This window comes from Agelaius phoeniceus, chromosome 6, assembly GCF_051311805.1.
Source record: "Agelaius phoeniceus isolate bAgePho1 chromosome 6, bAgePho1.hap1, whole genome shotgun sequence".
In the NCBI taxonomy this organism is placed as follows: domain Eukaryota; kingdom Metazoa; phylum Chordata; class Aves; order Passeriformes; family Icteridae; genus Agelaius; species Agelaius phoeniceus.
Genome location: NC_135270.1, coordinates 12,172,580 through 12,196,562, shown reverse-complemented (window position 1 = coordinate 12,196,562; position 23,983 = coordinate 12,172,580). Strand labels below are relative to the sequence as shown.

General features: G+C 36.8%; 1 protein-coding gene across 6 annotated transcripts in view; it reads right to left on the bottom strand.

Annotated features, from left to right (window-relative positions):
* Window positions 1-555: 555 nt before the first annotated feature.
* Window positions 556-23,983, bottom strand: part of SBF2 (SET binding factor 2) — a 231,713-nt gene continuing 208,285 nt past the window's right edge. For all 6 annotated transcript variants that reach the window (XM_077179816.1, XM_077179818.1, XM_077179820.1 and 3 more), the window contains 11 exons: window positions 23,678-23,854; window positions 20,788-20,889; window positions 19,443-19,628; window positions 12,836-12,962; window positions 11,853-11,980; window positions 11,113-11,346; window positions 6,826-6,930; window positions 5,558-5,751; window positions 4,995-5,082; window positions 3,426-3,557; window positions 556-3,152 (listed from right to left, as the gene is read on the bottom strand). In XM_077179816.1, the coding sequence (XP_077035931.1) occupies window positions 3,054-3,152; window positions 3,426-3,557; window positions 4,995-5,082; window positions 5,558-5,751; window positions 6,826-6,930; window positions 11,113-11,346; window positions 11,853-11,980; window positions 12,836-12,962; window positions 19,443-19,628; window positions 20,788-20,889; window positions 23,678-23,854 (1,572 nt within the window). In that variant the 3' untranslated portion in view covers window positions 556-3,053. The remainder of the gene's footprint in view (window positions 3,153-3,425; window positions 3,558-4,994; window positions 5,083-5,557; window positions 5,752-6,825; window positions 6,931-11,112; window positions 11,347-11,852; window positions 11,981-12,835; window positions 12,963-19,442; window positions 19,629-20,787; window positions 20,890-23,677; window positions 23,855-23,983) is intronic.

Genomic DNA, 23,983 nt, shown 5'->3' with positions numbered 1-23,983 from the left:
CTTGTTAGATAGGGAAGAGAAATCACTGATAAAATACCTCAGTAACAATTCTTCAAAGCCTAAACTCGTTCCTCCACCTACACCAGGGATGTTTTGTTACTGAACACAGAGAAGGACAAACACTGCTCTCCCCTCCTGTAAGCCCTGGGATGTTGTAATTCTCTTTTCTACAGCAGGAATGTTCTGATGCACAGAGTGGAATAGGGATGTGACACAGCAGGGGGAGCACGTCTGCTCCTCCCCAACTCCTGGGTGGATTTTTCTAGAAAATGTTCCAGTAGGAAGTTGAATCCCTTTGTACACAGCATTTTTCCCACACAAATTCTCGGTCCCTAATTCTCTGCTGCTGCTGCTGATACAACTCAAGCACGGTGGCAAACCCTGTAACCTAAGCTATGCTGACTTGTCCACTTTTCTCCAAGTCTCTGTTGGAATCTTCATTGTGCAGAGGAGAGACCTCCAGGGTGACACTGCAAACTCTGTGTCCTCACACCAGGAGCCTTTTTCTACCATTCCCTTGTACATTGCCTACACAGACACCACAAACACCACGTCTCTCAGTTCAGCTTTTATTTGGGTATTTTTAAGTTAACTTGCTCAAGTCCATTTTCCATCAATACAGACACTAAAAACTGAGATCAACATTTAAGGCAACATTAGCATCCATGCCAAGCTCAATATGCAAACCAGGTCCTCTAAGCACCACAGCACCCAGAACTGCCACGGGTCCCCACCTCTGCCACACGTTCCCTTTTCCCTTTGGACTCTGCTGTCCCACACCACGCCCAGGAATTCCATTCACATGCACAGTCTCCAGTCAGACCTTGCCATTGTTTATTTTATAGTTTCCTTTTTAGGAACTAGATCATCTTTGCATAAGGTGATATGAGTGTGATACGTCTCAGGGTGAAATTATGCAGTTGACTCATGTTGGTGATACCATACAGAATCTTTTTTTTTTAAAAAATATATTTAACATTAGTATTCAATGACTTCAGTATGAACATTATGTGTATTTAGCCTTTTGGTAAAGGCTATACATTGAGACTTGTTAGAATGATAATTTTGCTTTAAATTCTGATTTCTTTAGTGCTACTGTTGACAAGTGTTTGAGTTAGGGATGCCCAAGTGCAACTTTTAGGTCAGAATATTTACAAGTATACAAAAGACCACGTAGCTTTGAATACACCCACTATTCTTAATACAGAGTAAATAAGGATTTGTCTTGTGCCCTGGTGGAATATTTCAACAGGTGGGTCTTGCTTTTTTTTCTCTCTTACAGTAAAAGGAAAGTTTTTACTTTTCCTTAAGGAGTGTATTTATTACAAGATGGTTAGCATACATATATCACATAACATACAAGCGTTAAAATTGACCAGTTACAAAATAAGCAGTGGTATGTATATCCTCATATAACCTAAGAACAGGATCAGTATTTTACAAAGTACATATAAAAGTACTTCATATACAAAGAAAAATACAAATGTGCAAACACCATTGTCACAGGTGGAAATTTGTCAATTGAAAAATGCTAGAAAAATCCTTCATATTTTTGTTTTGAAATTGCAATTGCATTAAAAACAGCTGCATTTCCTATTGTGTGTGGTGAGAAATCTATGTTCCTTTCTGACAAAATACATTAGTTATAAAAAAACCCACAAAGTTTAATAACTGAAAAATCTTGTAAGTATAGTCAGTTTGGTTAGGCTGACATTAAATTACAAGCAGAACGTCTGGAAAAATGAGAAAATAGTGAATCATATTTACAGACCTTTTGTAATATTAGTGTGCTATTTAACATATTAACATTTCAAAGTAAAAACAATGGCTTAATTACCTACATATTCTACTCAAAGTCCTCATTGTTTGTAGACTGTAAAATTTCAACTAATTTGGGGCTATTAAAAATGTTTCACCAGGATTTTAAGCAGAACAAACACAAGTTCATCAAAAGTAAAAATCTATAAACAGTCTTCCAATTAATGTGCAAAAAAATGTTTAAAAAGTATCAAATCACGACACCTCAAACTTTTTTTTTTCATTATGTACATATCTAATATCTGTAAATGTTGTTAACTAGCTAGTTTTGTTTTGTTCTGCTACAAATAACTTACCTCTGTCCTGCAAAATGTCTGCATTGTAAAGATTTCAGTGCAAGTGCTTGCTTCATTGTTTAGTGCATTATCATGTTCGTTATTTTTTATTTTACAGTGAGCAGAACAGCATATAAATTAACACATACAACTCACACACAAGAGATCCTTCATCTACTGAATTCCTAGTTTGTTGTTTTCCATTGCTCCAGGGTAGTGTCAGCCAGTTTTCTTTCGTTTATCCCATGGGAATTGCAAACAGAATCGAAAATAAAAGTGCTATCTATGGTCTTCAGGTAATCCCTAGATTCTGAAATTCCATAACAACATTGCAGAAGCACTCAGCAGAGCACAAGATAGAGAATGACCTGCACACTGAGAAGACACCTGAAAGTCTGGCATCAGGCAATTTCACTTTTTTGGTCTTTAAAAATACCTACTGTCTATAAACATTGGCAACCTGGTGTGTATGTCACTGGACTCACAAGCTTCATTTATTTATCTGCTTTAAGGAATTGTAGACATGCTCCCTCTTATTCATGACTAGCTTGGAAATAAGAACAATCTGCTTAAAAATCTAAATAAAGTGGAAATACACTTCTGGTTGAAGGGAAAATTTCTACACTTTCCTTTGGACATATTTCCTAACAGAGTAGCTCTGAAATGAGAAAACTGGGATCAGATGCTAGTGCAAATACAACCCACTTTTCTAGCTAGGAATTGTACTGAAGAAGGATGAAAATCAGGATAAATGGATTATTATTTTTTCAAGTCCTCCCTGCAGAAAAAAAAATAGCAGTTACAGTGGTTATAATTATTAAACAGAAATGAACTTATTATGAACTTTAATGGCTGAAATGTAAGGAAGGCTGGTTGTGTGTCAGTAACATTCCAGAACTCAGTTTCTTCCAGGATGAGGTGCTTTAAATGGGACTTTATCATGGAACATTTTTCTCCTTTCTATGCATCTGAAATGCAGCTCTGGATCCTGTCCATCCATTGCTGAGCACTCTGTGCATCTTGGGCACAGAAGTTATACACACGTTTATTTGTCTTCAGCTGCAAGGGAAAAACAAGGACACAAAGATGTCAGCACATGGAAAAGAAAACCTGCAGACTTCAAAGTGCAATACTCAACTGGGTCTGAATGTAACATTTTTGAACTATTGCTGTTGAGAGTGATGCTAGCTACATAAATTTTTTTTTTGTCTTGAGATGGCACAACAGCTCTTTCCAAGCTCACACCTTCCAGCAGGTCTGGAACCAGGAGCTTCAACACATCACAGGAAGGAAGTTTCACATAAAGATCAAGTAAAGACCAGATATACTTACATCAAAAAATGCCTTTTCACTGGCATGTTTTGGAGCTCCAATGGTTGGAGAAGCAGGAATCACAGATTCCACTTCTGCAAGGTCTATGTGTCCCTTGCAGCTTGTATCCTCACCGGAGTCGTAGTATCGCAGCTGGAACACGAGAGAAAAGAAAACCCAGATGTGCTTTTAGATGGACCTTTCAGATGAATTCCCTTTTCCTGGATACAGCCTGGGGCATTGACTGCTAAGGGTGGGAAGCACAAAGATTACTAGGAGCTGAGGAGGTGGGGGAAGAGTATTTTGTCCCCAGAGCTGCAGAGCAGAGAAGCAAATAGTCACGGATTGCTCTGGGCAGAGGGCACGGGAGGCAGGAAAGCAGAACCATTTCTTCACTGGTCAATTCATAAAATCAACACAAAAGCTTTACTTCACTGAGGCATTGAGAGAACAATTATCCTCTCTATTTCAAGAATTTAAAGTGATCAGCAGAAATTTAAGTATAATTTTAGGTAATTATAAACCACACAGAAAGCTCACATTTTCCTATACTGCACATAGAGGTTGAACAAAGTCTGTGCTTTTTTTTTGTCCTTGCAAAGATACTTTGATATGGATATTAATCACTCTGTAAAGTGAGTTCCAACATGCAAACAAGTTCCAAAAAAGCCCCCACAACAAAACCCCAACAAATTCCCATAAGCCAATGCAAAATAGCAACAGAAACTTTCACAGCAGAAGTCAAACAACAGAATTCCAGCTAGGATTGACCTGTATCATTCCTACATCTATCATACTCAGAAGGTTATTTGGTTATACAAAAAATGTAAAAGTTTTTTTTTTCTCCTGCAAAATGAATCTTTTCTCCTATATATAAGATATATAGGATATATTAGGGAGAATAATTACAAACAGCACATTTGTTGGTATTTACCAGACTGATCTCAAAGTAGTCAGTTAGCACTTCAAGAGATGCCTGTCTTTATCTATATTACATATTTTAAAGTGTATGGACTACAATAAATTAATTTTTTTTAAACAAAAGAATACATGAGTCTGAGAAGTTATAACCCCCACTTTGTGCAATATTTGGTTCAAAATATTTTACTGCCTGATGACCCAACATTATTTGAAGTAACAAGACCATAAATTTCTACTGCAGAATTCTGGCATATATTGTAAATTGGATAAAAAGTTTAGACCAAGAGATGTCTATTTTTGGTGCTCCTTTTTGTACAATGATTAGGTAGACACTTATGAATAATTTTGCTACTAACTTCATGACTCTGACTAATCTAAAATACTTCTGTATATTTTTAAAATACAATCATATATTTTTAAAAAATACTCCTATATGTTTCTTTCTATAAAATAAAAGGCAAAATACTAAAACTCCTCTGTCCACTCAGAATTCTGTATGAGCTACAAAACACACAAGACAAACATTGATAGGTCACAAATGATGTAGCACACATCACATCTGAAAATCATCATTACTAATATTCTTTGTAAGACCAATCTATACAAACTCAGGCAATAAAACTGGAGCAACATAATAATAAAAGAAGTCTATTATCTAAAAAGTTTTACCTGGTGTTTTGTCACATCCAGCACAAACCAGCGAGGTTTCCAACCCTTTAGCAAAGCTCCTCTTTTGTACAGCGTACCTTCAAAAGATCTGAGAGGGACAGAAAACACAGTGGCATTGACCCCATTTTATGGATATAATGATACATATTAAACCCTTTCAACATACATATGAAACACTTATTTTCCTGCAGGAAAACCAGCAAGATTCAAACCAATGGTTTAGCTATTGGTAACTGTGATACACAGATAAAACACCCTTTAGTACCTTGGATGCATTAAATGTACAACTACAATTTGCTTGTGCATCTAATGAAAGGGAGGGGTGAAGGATGCTGGTAGGAGAGAGAGGCACACCCACTGAGATAACTAAAAGTAATCAAATCCAAAAAGAAGGAATAAGGTAGCCACAAAACGTTCCGTGCACGTGAAAGCTTCATTGCTTCCTAAGGCAGAGATTTTAACCAATCTAATAAAATATGACTAACTGCTGTCTGATTATTCAATGATATTCAGATATACTATCTGATTGCTATTGCTAACTACTGTCTGATTATTCAGTTTACCTATTTTCATCAGTCTTTGATGTGAAATGATTGTACAGTGTGGTTGTTCTTCTGTCTATTCCATTGGAGGGAGAGATGCTTGAACTCTGCTCCTCACCCAGCCCACTGTCAGGTATTTCCAACAAAGACCTCTTCTGATAGGAATGCAGATTAGGTGACATCATCCCTGAGGAGCCAGAAGGATGTCTCCGGAGCTGAAAAAGAGGGAAATAGGAGAGAAAAGGTAATGCAATGTGTCTTGCATTGTGAGATGGTCTCAGTGCTGTACTCATAAGAAATACATGGTACAACATGTAAGGGGGGAACTACTGTCAGGCCAAAAAATCTTCCTAATACAACTCAGTGCAGCCTCAGAGAAGAAGGCAGAGGGATGGCAATTCCCTGCATTTCTTAGGCAGAAGGGTTCACAAGGTATGAGAAATCAGTATTTCAGAAAAGCTTCACATATTCCAGTGACGTAGTCCTGAACAGTGTTTGCCTTGCTTTCTCAGAAGAAACTGGGAAAACAAACAGACATTTTGTTACAAGAAATTTCCCTGATTTCAAAAGGAAGGAAGGGGAGAAAGGAAAACCTATGGCTTCCAAGAGCTACTTTATAGATCCATGTTATTTTAGTAGAATCTCAATAGCCTGGAACAAGAGGGATTCTGTATTTGGTCTTAATCTAAATGACAACACTACTGATACAGTCTTGAACTGGTAACTCAGTGTGCAGAGTTCAAAGGCCAAGCTCCCAAAAAGCAGCATTTAGGTGCTCTAGAGAGCACACAGAGAGCAAAGAGGTAGCCTTTGACTTAAAAAGTATCTATACTGTCAGCTCCTCTTGTTACCACACTGAGGAATTGGCAACACAAGCATGAATACTTCTTATCTCTACTTAAAAATTATAAATCCCTTTAGCCATGGAAATGTCTTTATGTATCTCTGAGAATCCTTTTGGCTACTTTCAGAAACTGAGCTTGAAGTACTTTTTTAGTACTTCAAGAATCTTTCAAATGTATAAAATCACACATTTCTACATTAGTAAAATGCTCATTTTATCTGTATGCCTTCAACTACTTTGGAAAATCAACTAGATAAACAGCACAAGTAAAAATACATTTTTCAACATGAAGAAATAAAAAGCCAATATCATGGGTTAGAACAACATATTCAGTTTTTCAAAAGCAGGATTTTACTCCAAGAAATACAGTGATTTTGTCAGTGCCTCAGGTAGCCTATATAGCAGGAATGGAATTATTCCATTGGACAAGCTCTTTTCTACTTACATTGTCTTGTCTGCTGTCATCCTTGAGATTCATTTTGACCCTTTCCCACAAAAGCTGCCACCTCTCTGGGCTCTGATTTAATTTACTTTCCAACCTCTCGATTTCCTGAAACGAGTAACAAGGGTTTCCTTAGGAATAAACATTTCTAACTGATCACTCCCTGGCAAGCATTTTTAAACAACAATTCTCTAGCTAGTGTTTTCACCCAGTGAAGTTCAAACCCCTCTGTCACACGAGCTATGAACTGAGAGCCATCAGCATCAGGACTCAGAGGCACCCCAGGACAGCATCAGCCGCATTTTGTTTGTCCTGCATGTCCCAGGTTGGAGGAGCCACCAGGCTTCCAATTCCCCCCCAGTACACACAAAATTCAACACCCATAACAGAAAATTCTGCCATAACAGAAACACAACACTGATAAGGACAGGCTGTATTTTATGAAAATATTTACAAAGAACAAATTCTGTGCTGTGACACCAACATTGGACACTGCCAATATTAACATTTACCCTGGTTTATAAAATGTGATACAAAGCTGTAATAAAAGAAGGAAATGAAACAGAAAGATTTATTCAATCTGGATGCCAAACTGTAACAACATGTTCTTGTTGTGGAACTTGGGAATATGACCTATGTTGATAACCTCCAGTTAGGGTTATTTCCTGTTAATAAGACAGTGCAAAGTTAAGTAAGAAGAGGCAATTTTATGAGTTTATGTTTACTTGTGGACACTCATTGATACATTTGTCAAGACTTTGAAGTGTGGTCCATATTCCTTGCCATGCTTCCTTTTTTCTCCATTTTTACTTTCAACAGCTACATTGAATCTTCTTGTTAATTAAATAAAATTAAAACCTCAATTTTGCAAATTCAATTAAGAATTAATGATGGAATAAAAAATTGCCACAGGACATAGGTTTCTCATGCTATATAGAAGCTAACTAAGCATCTAAGACATTTATTTTTGAAGTAGAGAAAGTCTCTACTTACTTCTGCCATACTTAATAATTAAAGTAGATTTCATAATATTGTCCAATTCCTATTGATCTTTGGATTTTATTTTTTTTTCAGGAAATTGTTATTAATTGAAAGACAGAAAATTATTATACTTTTAAAGTAAGAAAACATTCTGATAAGGAAATTAACTTCTGAACTAAATTTTGAACTCGGGTGAAAATAAAAAGCCAACATTTGACAATGTAACAGGAACAAAATATTTCTACAAACTTTTCCTTGCTGAAGATAAATTAGAAAACTCCAAAGAGAAACTAAATATAAGAAATGTGGCTTAACAGTAAGAATCAAACAAGAAGCTTGAAATACTGAAGGTAGCTGAAAGTCACATATGCTCTCCTTCTGCTGAGAAATGAAACCAGAATACTTTTGTTTGGAGTATCTTCAGGTAGATAAAAAATTAAGGAATGATGAACACAAGCCAGACTAAAGCCTTCTCTAGATGACTTGTTTGTCTTTGAAATGCTGAATGGAAAACACTTCTGGGGGCATAAAACTGAATCAGTTTACCAGATGCTTTTTAAAGTAACATCCTTTCCAAATTGCTGCAAAAGGATATAAGCTCTTTATTGCCCTAAGTTAGGCAGTTTAATCTGATCATTCTCTTTCTGCCCTAGTCTTGACTTCTGAGTACAAGTCCTTCTCTGCAGAATCTGGAAGTAACTGAAACTTGTTACTTAGCAACTGGGTCACATTCCTTCTTTTTTGGCTCCATAGTGAGTAGTGCTTCCAGAACTTAAAATGAAAAACTTTCACAAAAAACTTTCAACAATCTCCTGTATATAACTTGAAAAGTCAGGACTAAATTCTCCTTTAATAGACCCCATGTAAAAAACCATACATGGCAATAAATCACTAAGATTTACTCATGCCTCTTCAGTTTTAAATTTTACGGAAAGCAGCAGATTTTTTTTTTTTTCCCTTTCCATGTGTGGAATGGATTCTGAGTATATGCATTTCCTTGAAAGAAAAAAAATCTTTAAATTGAACACTCTAGTTGATCTGCTGTTGTCCAGGCTTACAGGAGCAGAAATATATATATAAGAAAGAAATATATATAAAAGAATGTTTATGACAAATTCAGTTATGAGATTATTCATTTCCTGCAATTAATAACCATCAATTAGTATTACTGTGCCTTCCAGAAGATCTGCTAAATAACCTGCTTTGTAAAATTGGAATGGTAGAGACAGGAGTTACATCTGCAGCAGCCCCAGAACTCTGGATATCTCCTCTTTTGCACCCACAATATGTCTGTGAATGCACACAGGTTCATTTCTCACAATTCTTACAAATACCAGGATATGATCCACTCTTAAAAGAAGAGCATCACATTCTACTCTGAAAATTCTGAATTAAGGCACTCAATAACTTCTCTGTTTCAGCTTTACATCCTGAAGTGCACTATCTAGTTTTCAGTTGAAAAATATCTTTAGAACAAACAAATTTGGGCTTATCATTATAAACTAAGCAAGACTCAATCTTCCCCAGTAATTTATGATGCTAAATATGGTCTCAATTGAAACATTTTTTGGATACCAACACATTCTCAGTGGATTTATGATTAAAGGAGGTCTTTCTCCTATATCAGCAATAGCCCTAAATTAACAACTTGTTTTAAAAGAACACTTGTGTTCACTTTGCTTTTTAAACTTAGAAGAATATTTTTGTAACCTTCATACAACCTCTCCAAAGTTTTCCAACTGTTCTTTCCATTGCTATCTTTTATTACTATAATCTAATTCACAAATAACATTTAAACTCCATAAAAGCTGACCCACATTTCTTCAGCCTGTAACATGGCTGATTTCCCTGTTACATGGCAGTTTCTCACAGTTGTGGACATGGATAGTCTGGCACCTACCCTGGGAAGAAATGCAGGAGAACATTGCTGTGTTCCTGATGTGCTCCTGGCCTCTGGTTACCTGATACAAACCTCTCTGTGCTTTGCTGAACAATCCCCAAAATGTTCCCTGCTGAGAGACTGCTCTCCCTTTGCCTCTGGGAAGTTTTGACTCTCTTACAGGGGGGGTTTTACATGAGATTCTCTTGATTTATTATTTTTTTTACCGAGCATTGTCCTGCGTTCGATCAATCAGGATTGGAAGGAGCAGACCAAAAGGAATTTGAGGAATGTGCCAGAATAAAGCTAACTCCCTATCAAAATCTTCAAGGACTCACATCCATTCAGAAGCTTCCTGCTTTAAGGCTTGCTAAAAATCACCTTTGAATCAGGAGAACTAGGGGCCTAGAGCATATCCTGATTTTCCAAGCATTGCAGTAGTGGGCTCCATAATCCCAGCTTTAATTTAAGGTAAAGTTTGCAAAGAGTGTTCAAAATAAAACACTGCACACAGGGATGTGTATCTGGACATGCAAGTGGCTGAAAACAATGGAATTGAGGAGTGCCCTTGTCATTTTCCTGCACCATCAATTATGATGATAACCAAATGTTAGGCTGCTAATTAATTGTAATCAACAAACACCTTCATCTTTAAGAGAAGACATATGTTAAATCACTCTAAATAACAGATGTTAAATCACTCTAAATCACTACTAACAATGATGATAATGGGATCATTTTTCATCTTCTAATGAGGACAGAAACTAAGCAGCCTAAGTGAGCCCAAACAAGAAAAAGCCAAAATCAAGCATCTATTTCAAGTACCAAAATATTTTGAAGATATCTAAATTTATCAGTTAGCTTTTAGTAAACATGAATAAACTAAAAGCAATCATGGCAAGCTTTTTTGTGAAATGTGGGCCAAGATGTTCAGTTTATGTTTGTGTATCTGCTTCCCAATTGTTACAATCAACAAGTGTCAGATTCTATTTTCTGATCTGTCCAAGAATCTGGGTTGTTATTTTACCACACACCTACTTCAAAACGAGGAGAAAGAAGTGAAGAAAGCAAGATTCACCATTTTCCCAAATGAAAATAACTGCCCCTGCATTTCCTACAAAACACAACCTAAATTTTATTTATTCTTTAAAACAGAGAGTGAAGAAATGAATCCATGAGTAGTTGTTGACTACAATTAAAGCATGCTCCCAGGGAAGTGTGCATCCAGAACAACATCAGCTTTGCAGGAAGTCTGATTGATTCCCAGAACCTCCACCACATCTCCAGATCAGTCTTATTAAAACCTGTTTTCACATCTATCATGATCCTTTAAGAACAGTACATCTGTAAGGCAATAATTTCAGTAAAAAGCAAATATGAATTTCAGGAGCATAAGAGAACTCACTGTTCTGTGCAACACAAGTACTCACATTTAAAAGGCTGGTGATGGCATCAGGCTGTATTTTTTTTACATCATCATAACATGGCCACACTATTTTCCTCTTAGTCTGAGAGACTGAACCATCTGCTTGGTCATTTTCTTCTGAAACACTGCATTTTGCAGGTACCATGGTCCAATCATAGGAAGGACCTGTAGCCAGAATCTCTTCTACGTAATAATCCCACTTTTTGAGGCTGGACATATTTACATTTGGCTTCAGTGCCTATTTCAAACAAAGTGTTAGTAAAATGACATGAAGGAAGCCTTTGAATTTCAGATTTACAACACAATACCTGTATTTTCCAGATTATTCTAAATTGAATTCTACAATGGTGAGTGCACTGTGAATTTTCTAGAATTATTCAAGACACAGCCCAGTCTAGGGGACAGACATTGTCATGTAAGACAGAGATGTAGATAATGTGAAATGTATCCCATTATGACTCTCAACTCAGTTCCCCTTTAAAGACAATTTTAATAATAATTAATAAAATTTAATGAAATCAAACAGGGAACCTCATTTAGTTTACCAGGATGCATGAATTCATGTTCCAGAACTTGGCCCTTTAAATTACATTTCCATGCCTTTCAGATACTGCTCCAGTCAATCAGGTAGGGTCATTTTTGTCCACCAAATACTTAACTCAGTTCAGAACAATTAAGATACCAAAAAGTACTCAAGAAATCACTCAGAATAACAAACCACCTGCATTTTAAGAAAAATCATACCTCAATTTCAGCAGGGGCATAGAGGTAATTGAAGAAAATAGGGCTCCTTTTGTGCATCTTTTCAATACATTCCCAAATGCAAATTCCTTTCTTGGCATGTTTATCTCCTTTATCTTCAAACAATGTCCCTGGGGAAAAGAAGAGCAGCAAAAAGATGGCTTTGGGATAATGCTCAACAAATGCTAAAGCACAGCCCAATGGAATTTCACACATTGAAGGTATAGCAAACTTTACTATCAAATGCCACTGCAAGAGGAAATAAAGAAAGAAGATAAATAATAGATATTAACATTTTTTTGGAATTAAATGGTTGCTCAAGTCTAATCTGCCCCACAGCTGCAACACTTTTTAAGCATTACAATTGATCATATGGCATGAGAAGCAGCCCTCAAAGCAGAGAAATTTGGAGCATGTTTGAGTGGACAAGTCCCAAGAACAGCCTCAGCTGGGTGATGTAGCCTCAGTAAAATGGCTCTGAGGGCAGCTAAGGACTTGGAACCAGTCAGGTTGCACATGACAGATGGAGTAAAACAGAAAATACAAAAGGAGAAACACTGAAGATAATGCGGGAGGAAGAAGTGGGAGGAAATCGATGGATGGAAAGGCTTTTCCTTCTTGAAACTTTGTGCACTCTCTGATGGACTCACAGAGACTTTGTTTCTGTTAAAAGAAGGTATTTAGTAGGGAAAATGGAACTACCCAGAAAAATTGCTAAAAATGTAGCAATTTATGCCAATTAGGCATGGCACTAATTGCTTCTACTTTCTCCTAGGGCCATCAGAGGCACAGCTCAGGCATGTTCTTCACCTCCATTTTCCTTTCTACACCTGAAATGTAATTTCATGACATGGAAATTCCTTTTGGGGTCACCACTCAGCTACTGGACCATCTTAACCCAGGCAAAGATTTTGTAGACCAAATACTGAGGAGAAAAATATCAACAACTACACAAGCAGTATGCAAGACACAAAGATCACACATACCATGTTCTAGTCTCTCATAATCTGAATCCAGAAGAAATGTTTTAAATCGATTTGATATGTGATGAAAAGCCAGAAACTTCAGATAATATTGATTGAACTCAAACTCTGTCGGGTATTGGTTATGAATCTAAAAAATAAAATTAAGAAAAAAAAAAAGGAAAAAAGTGGATATTGAGGATAATACAAATAGATATGTAAGAAATAATAAAGTGAAATGACAGCAAAACAATTCCCCCATGAATGCTGAAAACAAATTGCAAGTGTCACAAAAATCCTTCTAACATTTTGTCCTAGAATATTTTTTGGCTAAATAAATTCATGTATTGTCTGTGCTGCAAGAACATTTCAGAGCAGATAGAGTGAACTGTGTAACAAGCAGTATCATACTCTGTACAATCCCCATGATTCTTCCAGGAAATCCACCTGGATATAAACCTTCTATGATAATTCTTGAGTCACCACACAACTTCACAGGTAAAGATGCTACTCCTGGATGTGGCTGGAATTAGACCTTTAACTGAAAGGTTTCACACTGGATTTCTGTCTATTGCTGAGAACCCCACGAAGCAGACGAGTACAGAGACAATGCTGCAAATGAGATTCCACCTACCACTCCTAAACAGCCAATTTCTCAGGTACTTACTAGTCTACTCATATTTCTTCCTTTTCAAAATATGACCAAAAATATTAGAGTATGAAAAAAACCCCACAGTGAGGAGGTGTCTTGCCATTATTCTTTTGAAACAGTAAAAACCATGTCATTCCTTAAATTGTGACCCTCATTAGGCTGTGGGTCTGTCTGATTCAGTGAATGTCTCCAACATGAGTCAGGAGACTTTATTTAAGAAAACGATACAAGATTATCAGAGTACAGCACTGTGAAATTGCTGGTTCTTCACAGCAGCTTCTCTTTAACACAATCATAAAGAGCCTCATATAAGATTTTAAGCACAAAGTTTAATATTCATGGCAAAAAATTTAGCATTAGTTACTGATATTTATACTTGATATCCATAGAAAATGAAAGATTCTAAAAATCTTGATGAGAGAGTGCTTGGAGAAATTTCATGTGTTAATTTAAAATTTACTCTTCAAATAAGGTTATGACTCAGGTTCTTTATTTTCAGAATAAACACAGCAATTACCTGAAAATTCCTAATTGCAGTGGAAATAAGTATAGCTTGCAATTGAAAAAGAAACTGCTGACTGAATTTCACATTTGAAGTAAGTACCACTGTTCTTTGTCTAGCTCCCCATCAAACCTGTAATATACCTTTAGTTCTGCATTCTACCCCTGCCTTGTCTTCTGCATTCCCACCACTCATTTCTCTGTTCCATATTTTCTCTCTAATCTCTTATCAGTTTTCTCTCAACCTCTCAGTTACTCCATGGGGTTTTTTCAGTAATGATGGGAATTGTTACTAAGATTACCTGAAGCTCCTTACATTTATATTTCCACACAGACCAGCTAAATAAAGGGGGAAATAAGTGTTTAGCAAGGAGAAGTTTTCTACTGAACATACAACACTGAGAGGAAAATCCCTTGAAATGACCTACAAACACCCACACAGCGTTTAAGTCAGAGAATTTGCTGTTACTGTATCTCAGTATTATCTTGGGGCTGGGCATTTTAAATGCTCAGATACTTTAAGACATGTCAGTTCAATATACCCACTCTTATTTAATCCCCATTTTTCCCCTGATACAAATACTACATTCCTGCACTGATTTGTAAGAATAAAAGATGTAAGAATAAGCAATTTTTTTTCTATGATACATTCAGGACTTCAATTTTATAGACAAATTAAGTATTTAGCTCTATTTATAAAAAAAGAGGGTTTTTTTCCATATCTTCTTTAGAACATATTTTCTCCTTGTGTTAGGAGAAGGTTTTTTTAATATACTGTAAGAAGGAGAGGCAACATTCTGCTATTTGACATGAAATATATACAGGGTCTTAACTTCTACTTATGGTCCAACAATTATTTTAATACATGCAAGAGTTACAAGAACAAGCTGCTGATAAAATTCTGTCATGGCTCTAAATGTTGTGGGTGATTCCACTTCTGAGATTTCTGGATGCAGAAATATTGTAATAACAGTAAGTTATTATAATTATAATTTACTTTTAAAGAGAAAACAGCTATAAACCATTTCTCTGATAGAGGTAAACAATGTAGTAATTATTGTTGTCTTAATCTCCATAGTACACGAACATTTAAAACCTGATTAAAGCTGTACATGTTTCTAATGTTATGATTAGAGAAACTCAGCATTCTGGAGTTGTTTTTAAAATTACCATGGTCCCACTGAAGTAACTCCTAAATGTATTTAATAATCTTACAGATCTATCAGCTTTCCTTAGTTTCCTAATACATTTTTGTTTTTTTAAATCAATTTTACTTATCCTGAATGAGGAATACAACACTCCAAAGGTCCTGTGCTGGTGATGGCTACGAGGTTTTCCTGCAAACCCTGGAATGCCTGAGCACACCTCCCATGGGAGCAGCACTCACCTCCTCTTACACAGGGTGCTGGGACACAGCTCCTCACTGGGCTTAAAAGATGTCAACTCTAGAAAATCATCCTATTTTAATTATAGTTAATAAATTACCAAACAGCTTCAGAAGAAAAATAAGAGAAGCTTCCTCACTGACATCACTTGCATAAACTCCGTCTCCCTAGAAGCAGGGAAAGCATCTGCCAGATGCTGCTATTGTGAAAGACTGATTTTGCATTAATAATTCAGCTGACACCTGGAGAAATTGGCATAAACAATGACTTTTTATAAGATGATGCAGTTCTAATTTAGGAATCACTGCTTCATTTGTTTTCTCTGGATCTTTAGTTTAACCCCTGATATTTAATGCATGTACTGGCTCTTGGTAATTTTCTTACTGCACCTAGTATATGGATTCTAAAGGTTAAAAGTACTTGGAAAGGACCAAATGTTTGCTTCCAGTTAATGGGTAATTTTTTTGAAAACTGATCATACATAATATATTACACTTCAGGGTTAAGTTGCAATTGGATTCTGTAGTTGTGTAACAATTTGCACAGAAACCAATGAAAATTCACAAAAACTTTCAAGTACAGATGTTGAGAAAACTTATTTTTTATGATAAATTCATATGAAATTTCAACCAATAATTTGACTTCAAAATAAATTTTCTTAGAAATTACAGCCACACTGTTAGAATTTGGTAACTCAATACTATGAGTTAGAAGAGTTATCATTAGGATAACCTAACTCTAGTTCTAGAAAAGTTACTCAGAATTTCCTTCTCCATGGGACTGTAGGTCATTCAGCTTACAGTCAAGTCTATATTATCAATATTAGACTGATTGTGCTTCCCATGCCCTGTCTTGGATGAAGATAACACTGGGCAAAATAATTATAACCCCTTCACAGCCTTATCTTTCCTCAGAAGAAGGTACTGTCTCCTTCAGATGGACAAGCTGAAGTGCTTCTAATGGTCTTTTCTAGCAAATTTTCCCCAGCATTTTGGCTGGGAGCTGCCAGGAAGCCCTGAGCTCTCCACGAGAGCAGCAGTGAGCAGCTCCTGATGGGCAGCAGGAGGTACCGGTCCTGCCGGCACAGCTGCACCCAGGGCACACAGCTCAAACCCACAAACACAAAATGCTCTTCTCTCCAGAAAATGAACCTGCTCATAACCTGTGTATTTCCTAAAACAGAGGCAGATACCTGCTGAGTGACTGTGCTAATTCACTTGGGGGGAATTTTGGAAGGAATTAGAGACGAGACCTCTGAGTCATTTTTGATGATGCAGTTTATTTTTTTATCTTCTACATAGGCAGGAAGAGTGAATTTGGCTCAAATCATTACAGCATCATTCAGAAGGTCACAAGACCCTTAGTTACAAGACCTTTTAAGGAGTTATTGACCAATAAAACACTGCCAACAAGGATATTTATGTATTTGACCCAATCCTTAAATATTCTGTCTTATGGACCCATGCTACAGTGTAAGCTTTCTTAGCCAATCATGTTATGACACACAAACCTACAATACTGCATTCTAAACTCCTTCTTTACCTCTGTAACTACTTTTATTCTTTCTATCACTTAAACTCTAAAACTCTAAACTTCCCTTTACTCAGCTGAATGTGTCTCTGCTTTACACTATAAATCCACATTCTTGCTTCTAGCACCTAAGTTTGGAAGCCCCTTCCAAGGTCTCAGATCAAATCCTGTGTTTAATTCTAAGCTTTGGCTTCCAGGCTCAAAGTTCTGAGAGTTCCTTGCATTTTGGATTCCAACAAGTGACAGGCACTGAAGCTGCTCCCTAAGGTGAATTACAAAGGTGAAGTTCCTGAATTTTCCTGACACATTCACATGTGTGCAGCCTGGGGCAAAACTGCACCTGACAGTTCTCAACAGCAGGGATTTGTCCCACTTTGCATTTCATTCCAACTTTTAAAGGTGGAATGACTATAATCCACTATTCCATGTCCTTAGAACTGCAGATTTTGTTAAACATAACTTAAAGAAAAACTATGAAGAGAACATGGTCCATTCTATTTCATGGCAATAAACCCAAATCCTTGCATTTAATTTTTAACTTTCTTCTGGATAACCCATTTGTTTCCAAAACCTGTGTCATCTCTGAATCACTTGAGAAGGAAATACTGCACGGGCATGTGAGGATAACTTTCTTGTAATGACAACTTTCTAAGATTTATTACAGTAAAACTGAAGCAAAGTGTTTCCAGGGGCAGAAACAGGATGTAGGCTATGTCTACATTAGCAAGAAATCAGAAGGAGCCCAGAGTAGACAGACTGAAGTAGCTGCTGCTGAGGTCCCTGCAGCCATTCCACACAGCTGTGGCTTTACCTGGACTGGATTTAGTCCAGTTGGGTGGATGACTCCACATTGACTTTACATTGATGACCCCAATGGTTTTAAGCTAAGTGACAAATCATTGGTGCAATTTCCAATTCTTCCCAAAAAATGTAGTGCACATGCACCAGAACAGCATCAAAACATGGTAAGGGGAGATGCTGGAAGGATTCCAGCTCCAAATTTACACTACTGCTTAAAATCAGAGGTAGGTTTCCTCCATTCTACCAATGGATGGTGTTATCCAATCAGCCAATTTAAGCTTAGAGAAGACACCTGAGAGCAGAGAGAACACAGCACCATGACCATGACAAATTATTGATTTACAGAATTGAGTGAACTACCAGGCAGATGGGTTTCAGAATTAGAGCACATGGCAATTTTGTCCTGCTGTAGCCATTGCAACCAAGAATATGGGTTTTTTCCTACTGCAGAAATGGAGCAATAACCCTAAGCCTATTGTAAGAAAAAGTGTGACATTTGGGCAACTTAACTTATTTGAACAAAAAATGCATTACTGATTCTCTTTAGAGAAATCTCCCAATTTCAAATAAAAAACAATCTTTTGACTACAACCACTGGAAATGGATGAAACAGAAGATGTGACAAATATTTCTAAGGTTTTCATAAGGGCAGTGCTGTAGCAATCAATGCCAATTCCAAGAATAGGATTTATTAACTCCTGAGACAGCAATAATGATGGCTGTTTGTGTTTACCACTGGGACACAAGCAAAGCTGGGGATATTTTCCATAACATGTTTTTCACTCCTCTTCCTCTAAGCTCATTCATTATCAATCTCACATAGATATATCTGAAGATTGCTTTCCATTGGTTTAGCAAATTATTTAATCTGTGGAGTTTTCTTTGGGTAGCAGAGTAGGACCAACTCACAGACTGCTCTTTCATGCAAGTATTCACTATGAATGTGTGTTCCCAGTAAAAAGGCTGGTGCCTTAACAGTTAATTTTCTGTGATCCACAGTCATCCATACATTTTAACACAGGTTAATAAGGTCAAGGAAACTTTCAGCTTTTTCAGTGAGAAAAATCAGAGAAGTGGAAAAAGAAGGACACATGTACAAGAGGAACTATGCAAGAAGCCCTTATGTTTGCATACACAGAATCTCTGCAAACAATTTACATTTAGTGGTTTGAGATGGAGAAAGGGACAGACTTCAGAATTAATCCAAAATGAATATAATCTTCTTAACCTAATTTCTTCCTACACAACACAACTGTTGGTGTCCATCTTCTTCTGAACATGTACTAGACATAAAAATCAGAACACCTCAGAATCCCTGGTTTATAGCTGTCATTGTTCCCAGAACTAGTGCAGTACAAGGCCTCTTCAATGCTCATCATCAGGCACAAGGAATTAAAAACTGTCTAGTCCAGGTCCTAGAAACCAGGAATAAAGGGCTCTAAAAGCCACTCATAGCTTAAGAACCTTTTAACTGAAACCTCTACATAAATAACCTTAATAGAGAAGTACCACCAACCATCCCTCTGAGTCTGCTTTGGGTCAGTCTCCTCTGTGCATGCCAAAAGAGAGTAACTCCAGTGTTACCTGCCCTCTGGACAACCATTCCAGCTCTTCTTGGGGTGAAATCCATCCACTTTATTAACACCTAGGGAATGATGTTACTAATCTTCTCCCAAACCTGTACCCATAACACCTCAAATACTGGAATAGACACATTTCTTCATGAAACCTTCTTGTAAATGGAAGTTAGAGATTGGCTCACCTGATGCACACAGTCTAAGAACTGCAAGAAAACAGGAGCAAATCCACTGCCCTGGCAGTTGAGGGTGAGATTGCTGCGCTGGCTGAATTTATGGCCAAAGGAGAGCCACTCCTTCTCCACCAGCATTCGGAATCCTTCCAGGGTCCTGTAGAAGGGGTCACTGAGCAACTGCACCAGAGACACCACCTGCATCACAGGACAGCATATTCTGGGTTACCACTGACAGAAGTCAGGGGAAACCTTTAGCAAATGAATGCAAGCATTCAGTAATCTGTTCATTGTTCAAGAAGACAAAGGCTTTCCTATAAACTCAATGACAAGTAGTTTATCACACCCATTTTTATGAAACAAACCAAATATTCCACATGAAAAAGCTTCAATTGCATTGAGACTTTATGGTATCTGTAGAAGTAAAACCTAAGCACCTACACACTTGGGTGGTGGTTACAATGTTTGCTACATTGAAATTATGTTTGAAATAAAACCCCTTTTACAATAAACATTTAAAAGATAGTATCTACTACCTCAGCAAAATAAGCATAAAAGCATTGGTCCTGAGGTTGACTTTAAAGGTTTTGCCCCAGCCAATTGCAGTCTGTTTTTATACACAGCATCTCAGGAGATTTTAAAATGCAGCACAGCCTTCTTGCACTTCCAGGCATGTATCTCTCCTCTCTACTCTTCATTTCTTGGCAATGATTCCAATAATTATGGTCACACTCTTTTGTGTGCTTGTTTACCTGGTACTATGATGCTGGGTGCACATGAAGGTTTCATTTACTAGAATTATGGATATCTGTGTTTCTCTTCTGAATGATGAAGCAGCAGCATGGACACCATGCATTGATTAAATCAGGCAGCAGATCTTGATTCACCTAATTTACAGTTTGAGGTGATCTGCCCTTGCAGCAGGTGTTACAGGCACTTTGGCACAAATTCAGTTTTCTCCCTGTGTGGTCTCTTAACATTACTTATGGAAATTGAATGGAAGATAATAAATTGCTCCTGTGTTTAAAATATACAGTGTTTAAAATGATAAATGAACAGTTGTGGTAACTTCTGGCATTCATTCTTACACATGGTCAGGTGCAGGAATGCAGATCTTACATCCAAGCCTTAGAACTGTTAAGACCATCAGGACCTTTGGAATGAATTAATTTTAAGGAATCATGTCATGAAATAAATTGCAAATGAATGCAAGGGTTCATGCATCCTGGTTTCTTCTCTGCTGCCACAACACAAATTTATTCATGTCATACCAAATTATGTGTCACTTATGTAAAAAAGTATTGCCTGGTGTTTTTTCTTAATATTGAACTATTTCAAGGTTTGAATTGCAGCTTACTTGAGCAGTAATATCCCAGCCATCTTCCAAACAAACCATAACAGAAGAACCATTTTCCAGGAGCTCAGAGATGATCACACCCAGTTGCATTATCCTGTGAAGCTATAAAATATTATGAATGAGTAACACACTCTAGATAAATCTTCAGATAATATCAATAAATAGAATATTTTCATATTTAAAAATGCATTCCTGGATCCACATACAGAGAAATACATTGATGCAGCTGATTAGGCAACAATAAAATGCAACAGCCTAAGGATTTCCATCTGAACTACAATAAAACTAAGGGAAGTTTTGAAGATAGGAACTTAAAGCATTAAAGCCAATGAGTACTGTAATAAACTAGCTGTCATAAAAAGGAGAATGCGAACAACACAGTTGACAGATTTACTGGAGAGAAATTCCATCCTGGGCTTAACACTAAAGTAATTTCCTGTGAAATATTAAGATTCCATAAAGTCACTAAGTACTTTGATGGGAGAACCCATGCAGGATATTTACAATATAACTAATACCCAGTACTATGGAAGTTGGAAATTATTGAACTGAACAATAATAACAACAACAGAGAAACAGTTTAGATAGTTGGGCAGACAGGCTAAAATATATGAAAGTGGACACTTTAATATTCATGACACAGTGATGCTAAAATAAGCAGGTTAAAGAAGTTCAGGTCAGTCTGGGTAATTTTATGTTACTATGAGACTTCACATCATTATTACTAAAAAGAAAAATCTATATGATGATTTTACCATTTTTGCATACTATGACAGCACTCTTGGTAAACAACATAAGAGGTAATACATAAACAATTCAGTTTTTACAGCAGAGTGAAATTGTTCTTTGTGCAGCACTGAATATAATCCAACCAACAGAAGCAATGGGAAAGATGAAAGTCTGAAAGAAGGAAGAAAACAGTACAGGAAAACAAACAAAAGATGGTAAGAAACATCTAAGATCATTTATGAAAGGAAATAAGTAAGTTCAAGAAGTACACAAGGCACAGGAAAGTGAGAAGAAAATGAAATTGAAGAAAACAAGAGCAAGTTGCTTGGTTGTGCAACCAAACAACAGTTAAACCTTAGAAAATTTATCCTTTTTCATGGCAGTCTGCTTTCTTCCTCTTAAAAATCTGATTAATATTGCTATGGAAATTGTGATAGAAAAACCTTGACTCCTCTGAGCATTCACATAGCCATTATTTAGAAAAAAAACCTCAACCCAAACAGATTAATTTTCCTGCAATTTTTATAAGAAAAGACTGAAAAGAGAACCACTTTTAAAACCAAGCTTGTTTATTCTTCTGTGCTTTCTTAGGCAGCAAAACAGAAGAGAGGCTGTTTCTTCCCATCTTTAACGAGGAAACTGATATGCAATCTGGTTTTACAGACTCATTGTTAACAATGCAAACCACTATTTTTTAAATTTGTGTTCAGGGCAGTGTTCAATTTTCCTCTAAGCATTCACATTCTTATAAAGAAATAGTCCATACAGTGTTAAAATCTGTAATTTTAAACTTCTATTGCCCAGAAGAGGAAAGCTTAACACAATGAAAACATTTCTGAGATGACAGATCTATGTTCTTCCATGGGAATAGTAGAAAATGTGCCAAATCAGTCATAAATTAACTTTATCAGTCATAAATTAGCTTTATCACATAAGTCAGATATGACATGATTTAAACCACGGAAATGTGGTTTAAATATAACAAAGCCAGTGTGTGACATGATGTCCTAGCCCTCAGCAGAGTGATGCACCCAAAGCAAGGAATGATCCTCTGAAATATGCCAAAAGAGAGAAGCCCAGTGTTATCTGCCCTCCATCCCTGGGCTGCTGCAGGGAACAAGTTTATTTCATTAAGTCAATAGTGAAATTACAGTAGATTAATTTATCTACACTTATGAACTTGCTCAACCACTCTGTGATGGAAAATATTCACATGCTGAGGAAGTCAGGTCTTTTTCATGCTCTCCCAACTTCTCCCCTTCCTGCAAACCTCGGTGGGCAGCCCCAGCCATGAGCAGCTCCTGCTCTCAGCCCAGGGAAGAAGCTGAGCCCCTCCTTGCAGCACATTTCAACCAGGAGTGCATTTCCTGGTCTGTGATAAGTGACAAGTTCCTCACAAGTATTTCCTCCTTAAGAAATCAGCATAATTCTATTCTGCTTTCTGTGATTAATTGCATTTGAGAAAAGTATATTCTGCAGGGGTTCCCAGACATAACAAGCAGCTGTTAAAAACCATTCACTGTAATTAAAGTGCTTTTAGATTCACAAAGAGCTGGCTTTCCCACATCCTTCTTAATTTGAATCTTGCAAAGTTTGCTCCAGTCTTGCCTTTGTTTGGTGAATATTTATGTAAAGGAATATGAGATAGGGAAATAAAGGTACAGATTCAGAGAGAAGAGAGTAACATACATAGAATCCTCTCTTCCTCATATCCCACAACAAATATTTGCTTGTTTTTTAACTTGTGCATATCAAAATCCAGGGTGGGAACACATAGGAAGAGTCAAATATTACTTTTAAAATCAAAAAGCTCATTAATTATCCCACACTTTTTCTGATTTTTAAAAAATATAAAATAAGAAAAATAATTTAAAATCAAGACTATGAATGTATACAGATACAGTCACCTCTCCTTGTGTGTTCCATGTTATAAAACATAAATTTTGTTACAAAAATGCCTCCCCTATTTGTAAATATTATGATGGCATTAAAATAATAGTAATGCCTGTGTAATGCCAGAATAGAGAGCATGCAAAGAGCCTACAGTGAGCAAAGAGCAGTTGGTTAGAACACAATAGTCCTCTGTCACAACAGCTTGGAATTTATTTTGTGTGAGCAGCACTGCATGTAGATTATCAGAAGTACCTGTCAGATGAATTACCTGTGGGAACCACTCTGACTCCCCAAGAGCTTTGAGGAATGTTGCCTCAGAGTCAGTGGGAATAGTGCTGGGAACACAAGCTCTCATCAGCTTTTTAAAGCTCGCCTTTGTCTGCCGGATGTCACTGAATTCAACAGGAACAAATTCACAATTCAAAGCAAAATCTAGTTTGAACCCCTGTATGAAAAGGACAACAGCAGATGTAATTTAAAAGGGAAGCATATTTTTCACTGACAGTCTCCTTAAATTCTAAAGCCTTGCCTGCTTTATTGCTAAGTAATTAATTCCTCATGAAAAATCGGCGTA